The sequence below is a fragment of the Cygnus atratus genome, chromosome 9 (assembly GCF_013377495.2).
Source record: "Cygnus atratus isolate AKBS03 ecotype Queensland, Australia chromosome 9, CAtr_DNAZoo_HiC_assembly, whole genome shotgun sequence".
NCBI lineage: Eukaryota > Metazoa > Chordata > Aves > Anseriformes > Anatidae > Cygnus > Cygnus atratus.
The window spans coordinates 21587392-21599428 of NC_066370.1; the positions used below are offsets into that span (position 1 = coordinate 21587392).

Sequence of the window (12037 nt, forward strand, 5' to 3'; positions counted from 1 at the left end):
AACACGAGCAGTTTGCAAGGCCTGGGTTTAAATATACTCATTTATGGGACTCCAACCAAGAAAATCTTTTCCATTTCTGAAACTGCATTTTTAGGGCTGACTGAGCAAGGAGTGGGTGGAAGTGGGAAGGTTTGGATTGGGTTCTTTAGGTGACTCACGGCGCTGCGAGCAAAACTCGCAGCCTGGCTGGCAGCAGCGTAAGCATCTTGCTGGGAAGTTATCCCTTGTGCTGCTTGTACAGGGCGTTCCCATTTCTGGTGGGGTACCCTCACGGGTATCTCTCTGCCAGAGCGCCTGCGATGTGTCGGGACTGAGGAGGGTGGAAGGGACCGAGCACTATCGCACCCTGCAGCTTGGTGCTGTTTCTGTAAGCCAAGACAGAGGTTTAGAGTCAGCTGAACAGAACCTGGAGGAAGGTGAGGTCTTAATATTTAAATAACAGGCTTGGAAGTTCTTAAAATGCCAGCTTCTTAGGAGAAGAGCAGCTGAGTCTGAGCAAAGAAGAAAAAATGCTTGGGGCATTGGAATGAGGGATTTTTTCGTAATTCATTTGTTGGAAAGCACCTAGCTCTCAGCTGGAAGGCATCCCTGCAAACACTGAAGTTGCTCCCTCTTTGAATTGTTGGTGTTTTATGGAAAAGATACCCAGCACAGGAAAAAAATGTGTATTTACTGGATATGAAAGAAGCACAGAGTAGCGAGTATATCTTGTGTGCACATACAAATATTTTGGCCATACAGTGTATGTAAACATGGTATCTGTTCCTGCAGCCGTCGCTGCCTCAGGCTGCTAACTCCTTGCATGGGTCTCCGTTAGCATTTACTTTTTGGAAATCATCCTGTTTCCATGGCAACACAGGGGCTGTTGCCAGGCCATGGGATGTAAATTGGGAGGGAAGCGGGAGGCGCAGCGCCGCGGTGGCAGGCGCAGTGCGGGGATGCTGCCTCACCCAAAATGTTCTCGGTGCTGCTGCGGAAGGACCAGGAGAGGCCATTTGGGGCTATTTTGTCTGTGTGCTCCTTGCGAAGCTTCAGCAAGGAGTCGGGGGGTTTCTCTCTTCCTTTTCTGGTGACCTGGTGGCTTGGAAGCTGAGCAGGGTGTATTTTAGGGAAGTAAAATGTCCTGAGGAGTCAAAATGTGAAAGTCCTGCGGCTGCTGCAGTAAGATTTGATTTTTGCTGCTGTTAGAGCTCTTAATGTAGGTCCTTCCTACATTCCTTAAAACAAGGGACACCCTGAGTAAACACTGCAATAAGAAAAAGAAGCTGCTCAGCAAGGGGAGGAGATCGTGGCACTTTGATTTCCAAGAGAAGGATTTCATTTTGCTTGGGAGAAGGTCTTGGCCTTGTTTTCTGCCTTAACAAAGCGATGGCGAAAGCAAAGACAGCGGTGTGGTGTTGGATTTGTTCCTTTCCAGCTTCCCTTAGCAAAGCATTGGCTCTGGCATCCCCTACGATACGTTCAGGGTCAGTTTTGCTGCCTTAGAAGTGGCCTTTTCTGCAGTTACACCTGAAGTGTTGTAGGCAATTTGAAATCCTTTATCGGGTTTGCAAGTAACCCATGAAAGACGTACACGTGACGTGTGATGGACACCAGAACTGGGGGGGATGGAGCAATGTGGGAGTGCCATTTCCCACATCCGTGCTCCCTGTCCCGTGCTGGAGGAACAGTACAGTGGGGTTTTCCCCAGAGCCGTCCTACAAATCTCTTTTGGGGTGGTCACATTGACAGGAAAAACAACCCCTTGCCTGCCTGACATCCCAGCCTGGGCGTTCAAGGCAGGTGTGCTACGAGCATAGAAATTGTTTTACCTGCCTTCACTTTTGCCTCTGACACTGCGGCTTCCCCGCTAACCAGTCTCCGGCTGTGCTGTGCTTCCACCTGCGAGCTGAGCCCGCGGCACCGGGGCCGGGCACTGCTCCCCGTGCCCTGCACTTCTTGTTTGCTGCTGCTCCAGAGGCATTCACAAATCTGGTGTCATGTTTTCACTGGTCACTTCTGGGGGAGGAGGATCAAATGCTCAGAGAGCTCGTAAGGGGCGCTGCAGGGTCCGGCACTGTGCGCTCACCAGGAAGTCACGCACACAATGTTACTGGTATTGCTGTGCTCTGAGCTCTCTCTCTGCTGTTTGTTTTGCAGTATGGTATGGGAAGTAGCACCAAAGCCTCTTTTACCCCCTTTGTGGACACTAGAGTGTATCAGACCTCACCTACCGATGAAGATGAAGATGAGGATGAAGAGTCATCTGCTACTGGTAGGAGGCAATGTCACCAGTTTGAGAGGGGAGGGCCTCGTGGGAAACAGGTCGTGGGGCCTGAATAACCCCATAGAATCTCTCAGATTTCACTACCCTTGTCCAAAGATCAATTGAATTTGTACCCTCGTGTTCTCCAATTTCCATCCAACTCCTTTGCTCCCCAGTGCAATACCATCAGAAAGGTCAGAGAGAAGACGGGGAACAGCAGAAATCCACCCACCCCTTTCTGCCCAGGCACCTGGCAGAAATGTTCCTATCAGAGTCAGGAGGTGGCAGTTGCTTCAGAAAGCTTGCACTTGTTCAGAATTCATTGAAAATGGATGGATGAGGGCAGGCAGGCAGAGGATAGGGCTGGTTATCTCAGTGGGCAGGGCAGGAGGTCAGGGGACATCACCTCTTAGGGCTTTGGTGTTGTTTCCAACCCATGAGAAACTACTGATGTTACCTCTCAAAACTAATGGCTTGTAACATAGTGATAACTTCCCCATCAGAAGATAAAACAAAAACTTTCTTCCTCTAATCAGTCACACCTCGTTGTTTTGTTGTTTCCTTGTCAGCACTGTTCACCAGCGAGCTGCTCAGACAGGAGCAGGCCAAGCTGAACGAAGCCAGGAAGATCTCCGTGGTGAACGTGAACCCTACCAACATCCGCCCCCACAGTGACACCCCAGAGATAAGGAAGTACAAGAAGCGCTTCAACTCGGAGATACTCTGTGCTGCTTTGTGGGGTGAGCTCCTGGTCCCACTGTACCCTCAGCAGAGCTTCTAGGGGCATGTGTCCCTGAGTCCCTTTGGTGTAAAAGTGATGCTCCTTGTCTGTGGGAATGCTGCCCTTAGTTGTGATTGTCATGGGTTGGTGGTGAAGAATGAGCTCGGGGTGCAGTCCTCTGGTGGGCAGCAGCTGTGGCTCCACGTGCCCGTTGCTCTCCCCGTTTCAGGTGTAAATCTGCTGGTGGGCACAGAAAATGGCCTGATGCTGCTGGACCGAAGCGGGCAAGGGAAGGTGTACAACCTCATCAACAGACGGCGGTTCCAACAGATGGACGTACTCGAGGGCCTGAACGTCCTTGTAACAATATCAGGTACACCTCTCACCCCATCGTTAACTTCTCATCCATATTCCCCAGCTGATACTCACATACCAGCTGCATTCGCTGCTCCCCAGCAAGGCTGTAGGCAGAGCTGGGTGAGCAGAGCGCTGTTCCCAGGTTTCACTATCCAAAGGGAGAGCCTTCCATGCCGGAGCTGAAAGGCTCATTTCGTGTAGCCATATCTGAGGTGTAAGAGCTGCGTTCCTGGCCCTGCTGTGCCTGGTTCTCTCTCTGTGAGCACCGATTTGTGCAAGCTGGAGTTTCCAGCCTGCAGTAAGCAGAGCCCAGCTTGTACCGCATCTGCCACCAGTGTGGGAGACCAAGGCACAAGCAAAAATACAAAACCAACTATATCACTATTTCAACTTCCTTTTGAAAAGAACTTAAATTTTATTTTAGTGAGATACATTGGTGAAAATAAGCACTGAAATCTCAAGGTTTTCCATGCAAGCATGTTCTGCTCACCCACTGTGGCATACAGAGAGCAGGAGCCTGGGGCTGTCCCTGGGGCCGCGTGCCGCCCTGTTACTTCTTGCTGCCTCTTATGGCCAGGTTTCCTTTGCCAACAGGAAAGAAGAACAAGCTGCGCGTGTACTATCTGTCCTGGCTGAGAAACAGGATTTTACACAACGACCCCGAAGTTGAGAAGAAGCAGGGCTGGATCACGGTTGGGGACCTGGAAGGCTGCATCCACTACAAAGTTGGTGAGCGGCTGGGGCCACCGGCTTCAGTGGGAAAATGTCTGGAGGCATTTTCTGTGTCCACTGCAGCTGTGAAACAAGCACCTGGCAGGTTTGCTCTCGCACTGAGATGGTGCGTTGTGTCCATAGCTCTGAGTCTGGAGAGGGTGATGCTAACTGGACTGCAGAGGGCTGGTTGCCTGCTCCACAGCACTGGACATTGGGAGTTCTATTGTAGCCGATGTGATAAAATGGCTTGTTGTTAAAAATCTTCCAGTTTATCTGATCAGTCACGTACTGCGTATGTTACAGGCAAAAGATACTTGGAGTCTTTGGAGGTTTTATTCTATAGTCTTAGATCTGATCTGATGATTCCTCTTAAAAGTATGGGCAGACCACAGCCACAAATAATTTTGATATTAATCTATATGTATTAGGTGGATACTTTACCACATGGGAACCAACAGAGAGAGAGCCTTAGAAGCTGTTTCTAGAGATAAATTATTCAGTCTCAAAGCAAAAGTGAATGATTTAAACTTTGGTTTTATTTTAATTTTAGTGAAATATGAAAGAATCAAGTTCTTGGTGATTGCCTTAAAGAATGCTGTAGAGATCTATGCTTGGGCTCCTAAACCATATCACAAGTTTATGGCATTTAAGGTACGTTTATCTGGTTACCAAAATACACTCTGTAGTTGCAAATACACGAGATTTCTGTACTATGCAGAACAGAAAAGTGTCTTGCTTATATGTAGTCCTCGGGGACCTGGGACCTGGGTGCAGTCTCTTGAGGGCCAATGAAGAGAAGCACCCGCAGCGATTCCTGACAGACTTGCTGCGAGGTGCCAGGCCTTTCAGATCTCAAGGACGCAAACAAAAGCACTCCTCAGAAACGTTATCATCATTGTACTTCCCCTGGCAGAGAGTTCTGAAACTCGTGGCTGAAGAGATGTGATATGCGCTGTTTATGGCTAACAATTAGGCATTAATTCTTGCTTTTCCTGGTAGGCTTCACAGGGGAAGTTTGCAGAAAGCTCACCAAATGTCCTTGAGTAAAATTAAGTTGGGGTTTTGGGTTGCTTTTCTTTTGTGTTCGTTTGCTTGCTTTAACTTCTGACTAATTTTCCATGCGTAATGTGAAAACGGGCTGGCATTATTTTCCATTTTTATTTTGCAAGGTCCTCTCCCCTTCTGCAATGTGGATTCTGTTTCAAGATAGAAATTCCAGGAGAATGACCCACTCTTTCTCTCCTTCTCTCTTTCTCTCCCTTTTCATCTACCTCAGTTTCCTTCAGTGAGACCTTTCTCCTACATAACCTGCCAACGGGTATTTTGTACTTAGTACTTTAAAGCACTTTTCCTTCTAAGCTCTGTGCAGCAGCAAGTCACAAGGGGCAGTGCCTTCTGGAGACTTTCATGCTGAGTAATCTCATTTTGCATCCTTCCAGCACAAATGGGCTTATTCAACATTAGGTCACATTTGCTTTCTCTGAACAAAAGCCAGAATAAATGGGCTCGGTGATAAGAAGAGCTCAGCAGCAGTTAAGTAGCCTGGGATCCAGCCTCCATGGCTGCAGTTAGGATGCTGGTTAGTGCTCCTGCTGCTGCTTTTCCAGTCTGGGGGCTGAACTTTGCCTTGTAGGCAGGGATCTGTTGGGATAGCAGGGAATGCCACTCGCTAATTTTCCCTGTCAGGAGTCAGAGGGGTACTTGTGCAGGGAGCAATTCACCCTTTTCTCTCCCTGCGGGTTTTTCACCCTCCTGTTGCAGACCTAAGCCATGCAAGGATGTACTCAGTCCCAGCTTGGTCCATGCCAGGGAGCTGATCCCAGCATGTACCCAGCAGGTTAGCTTGAACGGGATAAAGGACATTTAATTTTACTTGTTCTAGCTGCCCAAACTGGAGCGGTGATACCCACCGAGAGGGGAGGTGGGTGCTCACAGCCGTTTGCAGACTTTGCTCGTTAAGCTGAGCAGCACCAGAACTGGGGGGGTCCCTGCATGCTGGCTGAGCTGCATGCTGATGTAAAACTGGGGTCTCTGTCACCTTCCTTCGGAGACCAAACTGTCGGGCTGGCCTCGTGCTCCTGGGGTAAAGCTGTGCTTGGCAAGGGTGAGCACCTATCTGCTCAGATGGCTGGAGTGAGTGGGTAATACCCCTGATGTGTATGACGTAGGAACAGAGGCAGGAATATAAATAATGACATGTTTAATAGGAAACACATTCAAACAAATATGATTTCAAAACTGTATCAGTCTGCTGTAGGAATTTGTTGGTTTTCCGTGATACTCACTGAAAGGATTATAAAAGTCTTTTGCAGATCTCCAGCACAAACCGTTGCTTGTCGATCTCACTGTAGAAGAGGGTCAGAGACTCAAAGTTATCTTTGGATCACACACTGGTTTCCATGTGATTGATGTAGATTCTGGGAACTCTTATGATATCTATATACCATCTCACGTGAGTACATGGAGGAGTGCTGCTGCATGACTAATGCAGGTCACCAGCAAGGTTTGGCCGGGCTTTCGGTGTCTCAGAAATGCTGACCAGTCAGGGGACATCTTGCTGTGGGTATGACATTCTCCAGTGCCATCCTCACTGATAACTTGCTTAAAGAGGACGCAGAGGTATCACCTACTTATGTCCATTATTCACACAGGCCACTTCTGCCCTTGTGCCCAAGCAGTCAGGTGTAAGGTTGCCAGGTCCCACAGAAAGGAGAATCTGTCCTTACGCTGCATGGAGCAGTAGAGGAGCTCTTTGTAGGGCGAGATGCCATGAAACCAAGTGCTTGGTTACTGGACAACACAGACCCACCAAGGACTGGATGCCCAGTGCACTGTCCCTTGCATGGTGTAGCAGGTGTGCACACCAGCACTCCTTCCTGCTGAGGCAGTGCAGTTTGCCCAAGCAAGGGTTGCAGGATTAGGGTAGCTCAAATCTCAGTAAGACTTACCTTGAAGTCCCCGACTCCCAGACAGCGGAGACTCACCACAGGTTCTCTCTCAGGCCCATTAGGCTATTTCAAGAAAGAACCAGTGCTACAAAAAATATTGTAGATAAGGATTCTCTTGTTGGCTTATCTAAGCTCCATCCATGCTGTTGTACCAAGCAGCATGAGAAAGTGGCCTAGGAGAAATGGTGTTATTAATCGAGTCCAGGAACTGCTGAGTAGAGCAATAGAGCTTCTGCAAGAGCTGGCAAGAAACCTAGGAGAAATACGGGGGCAGTTTGGGACGGTTTTGTTTTCTTACCTATGGAAGGTCAGATGGGGGTGGAAAGTTACTGTTACTACCCTCAGGAAAGGGGAATATTTCCTCCCTAGAGCTACCTGTAAAATTCTGGGTTTATTTGCCTTAATTTGAATAGAAGATGGAGTCATCAGCCAACAGTTGCTGATTTGTGTTACTGCCAAGTGTCAGCCTTCATTCTTGGGGGCGTATATGTTGTGATCTCTCTATAATTGCTGAACCTGTTTATCCTTGATGTCTAAGACAGCTTTGATGGTAGGGTAAACATGACAGTTTATTCCCCTTCAAGCTTATCTCTAAAAGCTGATGCCTGTTTGTTGAATGGAGTGAGGGTTTTGTTCTCGGTGTGGTTTTGGGTTTTGTTTTTCTAAGGCTCTGCTCCCTTCCCCCTACCACTTTCTCCATTCAATGTAATTCTGACCCGTAGGGTTTATTTTAACTGCAGATTCAGGGCAATATTACTCCTCACGCCATTGTCATCCTGCCTAAAACAGACGGGATGGAGATGCTTGTGTGCTACGAGGATGAAGGCGTGTATGTGAACACCTATGGACGGATAACTAAAGATGTGGTGCTCCAGTGGGGAGAGATGCCTACTTCTGTGGGTAGGTCAACCCTTCCTCTTCACCTTCATAAAACACATACGACGTAAGATGCAGAGTGAAGGATGCTGAGTTAGAGTCATTTGGGATTTTGTTTATCAAAGGAGATTTATCTCAGCCAGTTAAGAGGTGCACTTGCTAAATTTTTACAGTTTGGTCCTGCACAGAAAAAGCAGGTGACTTCTTGAAGATTTTAGCTGTGTTTTATTGTAAGTATAAGCTGTAACCTTGGTGGGATACCGTGTTGACTGGAAGAGGTGCTAGGTGCAGAGCCATGAGAGCCTGAGTTGCCCTTCTGGCTGTGCTACTGCTTAGCTCCACAGACTGTGCAGGCAGGTCACTGTCCAGCTCCTCGCCTGCAGAAAGCAGAAGTGTAACATCTTCTCTTTAAAGCACTCAGCAACTTTCTGGATTAAAAGTGCTACTTAAAGGCTGTTTAGCAGAGCTCTGTGATTCATCTGTGTAGACTTTGAGTAACAGCTGATGAGAGTTTTTCTGCCCATTGTGTAATATTTAGCTTAACACCCGTTGTAACATGTGCGAAACGCTTCCTTTTGACAGCCTACATTCATTCCAATCAAATAATGGGCTGGGGAGAGAAAGCTATTGAAATCCGGTCAGTGGAGACAGGACATTTGGATGGAGTATTTATGCACAAGCGAGCTCAAAGGTTAAAGTTTCTATGTGAAAGAAATGATAAGGTAAGTCCACTTCAAAGCTTGTATCCGTAAGCTACAACCAACTACTTTTAGACTTCGGGTCTAGTTTATCTTGGGGTTAATAAGTAATTAAGCTGAAGGTCCTGTTTAATAAACAGTACCCATAAACCCAGTCCCAATTAATTCTCTTCAGTGGATGTGGATCTCAGCCTGTGGTGGGAATCAACAAGAATCAACAAGATCTCTTCCACCTCCAGCTGAGGTCTCCGTTGACTTGGCTTGAATTTCTTTCAAGTGTTGCATCAGAACATTAATTGTTGAGGCCACCAAATAAACTGCAAAAGTTGAGAAATGGTAGTGCTAAGGTTGTGTAAGTAACCCTAATTTGAACTTGGGCGTAGAGACATTGTGATGCATTTTTAGTTCTGTGATGATAAGCTATTTTCTCCATGGACCCCCATCTTTTTGTATGGACAACGTTGATAAATATTGTTCTGGAGGGGCACCAGAGCTGCATGTCAAGTTGCATGGTTGTGCAGATTACCCTTGGCTTGGGTGTTGCTGAAGGAGGAAGGTGTGCAGGGAATGAGGGAAGAAGAAATGCCTGAAGGAAAAAGAGTATCTCATGGAAGAGGTGGTTGAATGCTGAGATCTGGTTTCTGCACTGATTTCTGCTGGTGGTATTTCCTCACGTCACAAGATTTCACCTAAAGATAAACCAGGGCCACGGAGCAGGGAATTCTTCTGTAAAGAGCACAAGCACGGAACACGTGAAGAAACTGATTGCTGTGTCGTCAGAGCAGGGTTTAATAACATGCAATAAACAAGATTTGAGGCCGCAATTAGTTTATTTAGTTGGCCTACCTGTTGTGTGAAGTTAATTGGAACTCTGTGGAAAAAATGTATCCTTATCTTTTAATTGAAGTGTATCGTGCAAAGTTGTCCACGAAGCTGAATTTTAGTTGTGTCCAAATATCTTTAGTTATTTTCTTTTCCCCTTAACTTTTGAGAACTTGACTCTGTAGGTTTTATATTGTTTATTTAAATCGGTCTTTTTCTGTTTTGTTCCTATTGATTTTTTCCTTTTTTAATAACACGGGGGAAAAAAAAAGCACCTACATTTCTCTAAAATACTGTAACCAGCTGATCACTAGTGCATTTGAAATGCTTAAAACAGACGTTTCTCTTTCTGGGCAAGTGGCTAATAACGAAAGTCTTGTGAAGACTGAATGATTTTTTTGTTTTCAAAAAGGACTAAGTCTTCAGATACTTTAGCTGCAGCAGCTGAAGAAGTGTCCCCTTAAAATACTTGCAAATTACTTATTTTTTAAGACTTCCACTGTGGTCAAATGTTGGTGGATCCAGACAGAAGCACCAAAAGGCATATTTTCATGGACAGCCCTGATAGCTTTCTGTGTCTTGAAAATACTGAAGGAAGGTTTGAGTTTTCCCTGACGTAGCATTCAGAAGTAGCTGAAGTAATGTAACTAACTTCTGCAAAGAAGAACATTTCAAACCGAGGCAGATAACTACCGTGCAGAGTATTGACCCAAATGGTTAACGTTTAGCAGGATATAAAGCCCTGGAAGCAGTCATATTAATGTTGCATAATAAATGATGCCACGGCAGTGCTATGTGATAAACTTGGTATTTTTAAGGCTTTCCAAGCCTTGCTCTCTGCAGTGGTGATAGCGAGGGAGGTTTTATTGCGGTGTTTACTAATAAGCAGTTGGGATTTGAGCCGAGCCTTGCTTGGGCTCGCTGGGCTGGCTCCTTCCTGGGCCACGCTGCTTTCGCTGGCAGCCGCTTCCCCGGGCTGGGCTCCACGCACAGCGAGCGCCCCTCGGGTCCAGCAGCTCCCACATCTCTGCCCACGTTTCTGCTGTCATCTGGAGAAAATAGCAGAGAGTTGGGTTTGGATGGAGCAGACTGCACGGGCTGTGGCTCAGCTCTTGCTTTCCTTGTTCACAAGACAATTAATAAACTCCTTTTTACCCTAATAAAAATTACCAGTATTTAATACAGGCTGTTTTTGTCTCCAACCAGGTATTTTTCGCGTCGGTGAGATCTGGAGGAAGCAGCCAAGTGTTTTTCATGACCCTCAACAGAAACTCCATGATGAACTGGTAACAGAGGAGCACTTGGCACTTACCTCCGTGGCATTATTTCTAATTTAAAGGACATTAAACACGTGGACTAACACTGTAGAGGCAGATGCGGAGGGCCCTGAGGATCACCGCTCCCCACGCTCCCCCCGCCGGCGCAGCGCTGCCCCAGGGAGCGCCTCTGGGGGGCTCGGGCACGCGCGGCAGGGACGGACGCTCACGCTTGGAATAGGGAAACCGCCTCCTGAGGTCTCCTGATTACGCTGTGTTATAGTGGGTTATGAGTTTTCTTCTTCTTTTTTTTTTTTAATTTTACTTTTTCTTTGTCCCCTACTTTGTAAGAACGGGGAAAGAAACAAGTGTCAAAAAGTCTGTTTTTAATTCTGTCTGCCTGCTAGCATCAAATATATAGTATGTTGTAAAGTTACCAATTAAATCTGGTGAGAGACAGCACAATAAATGTACCTTTTATCTTTGTGATGAAGGCCATAACCGTATAGCTGGGTAATTTTAGAAATCTTTTGCCTTCACCAACATTTACATGTTGCTTTTGGCAGCAACGGCTTAACGGATTTTTAAAGAAGAGAAAAATAATAGTTTTTTTTCCCCTCTTTTGGGAAATGGATTTTAAATGGCTAAGCTACTAGCCTTAGACTAATAAAAATCAGCTACCATTTTTGTCAAGTCTGTCAATCCATATTTCTATATGGATCTTCACCCAGTGCTGTGTCGTGATAGGGACAGTGGTGCCGTTTGCTGTTGCTCCGGATGCTGGCGGGAGAGGACGGCCACCCGCCGCGGGGCTCGCCGCGGGCACCGGGACGGGGACGGAGGGGACCGGGTGCCGCGGGGGGGCCGTGGCCGCAGACGGCTCCTGGGGTGCCGCGGGCACCGGACCCGATGCCGAAGGCGTCGCGAGCTGCGGGTGCTCGTCCCTGGAGGCGACGGGGACGAACCGAGCTGCCCACCCTGCGCGTCGCTGCATTGGGCTTGTAAAGAGCTTAAAACTATATATATGTGTGTGGTTTCTTCGGCCAAGGGTCTGAATCTATACTCGTTTTCTGCCCCCTCCGCTCCCTACGAATTACCCAACGTACAGTGGAAGACAACATCTGTGCCGAAATGTGTGTGTGTTTAGTTCAGGTTGAATTGTGTCCTTATAAACTCTGCTCAGTTGATTTACATTTTCAGTGCGTATCTGGGGTTTTCTTTCTCAGTAGCTGCAAGCATGGCCGCCTGTGGTATTGGGGTGTCGCATAACAAGGTCTGTGTTGCTGGTTTTTAACCTACCTCGTTTTGTTTTTGGTTTTGTTCTCTTTTTTTTTTTTTCGGTTGGGTTTTTTGTTTTGTTTCGTTTTGTTGTTTTGCTGTTGATCACAGCACTGTTACCT

General features: G+C 47.1%; 1 protein-coding gene across 9 annotated transcripts in view; it reads left to right on the plus strand.

Moving 5' to 3' along the window:
• The window catches only part of TNIK (TRAF2 and NCK interacting kinase), a 155992-nt gene extending 144662 nt beyond the window's left edge, over window positions 1–11330 (plus strand). For all 9 annotated transcript variants that reach the window (XM_035557323.2, XM_035557326.2, XM_035557317.2 and 6 more), the window contains 9 exons: window positions 2140–2254; window positions 2815–2985; window positions 3196–3339; window positions 3918–4052; window positions 4588–4688; window positions 6340–6489; window positions 7726–7885; window positions 8444–8583; window positions 10588–11330. In XM_035557323.2, coding sequence (XP_035413216.1) covers window positions 2140–2254; window positions 2815–2985; window positions 3196–3339; window positions 3918–4052; window positions 4588–4688; window positions 6340–6489; window positions 7726–7885; window positions 8444–8583; window positions 10588–10671 — 1200 coding nt within the window. In that variant the 3' untranslated portion in view covers window positions 10672–11330. The remainder of the gene's footprint in view (window positions 1–2139; window positions 2255–2814; window positions 2986–3195; window positions 3340–3917; window positions 4053–4587; window positions 4689–6339; window positions 6490–7725; window positions 7886–8443; window positions 8584–10587) is intronic.
• The last annotated feature ends 707 nt before the right edge of the window (window positions 11331–12037 follow it).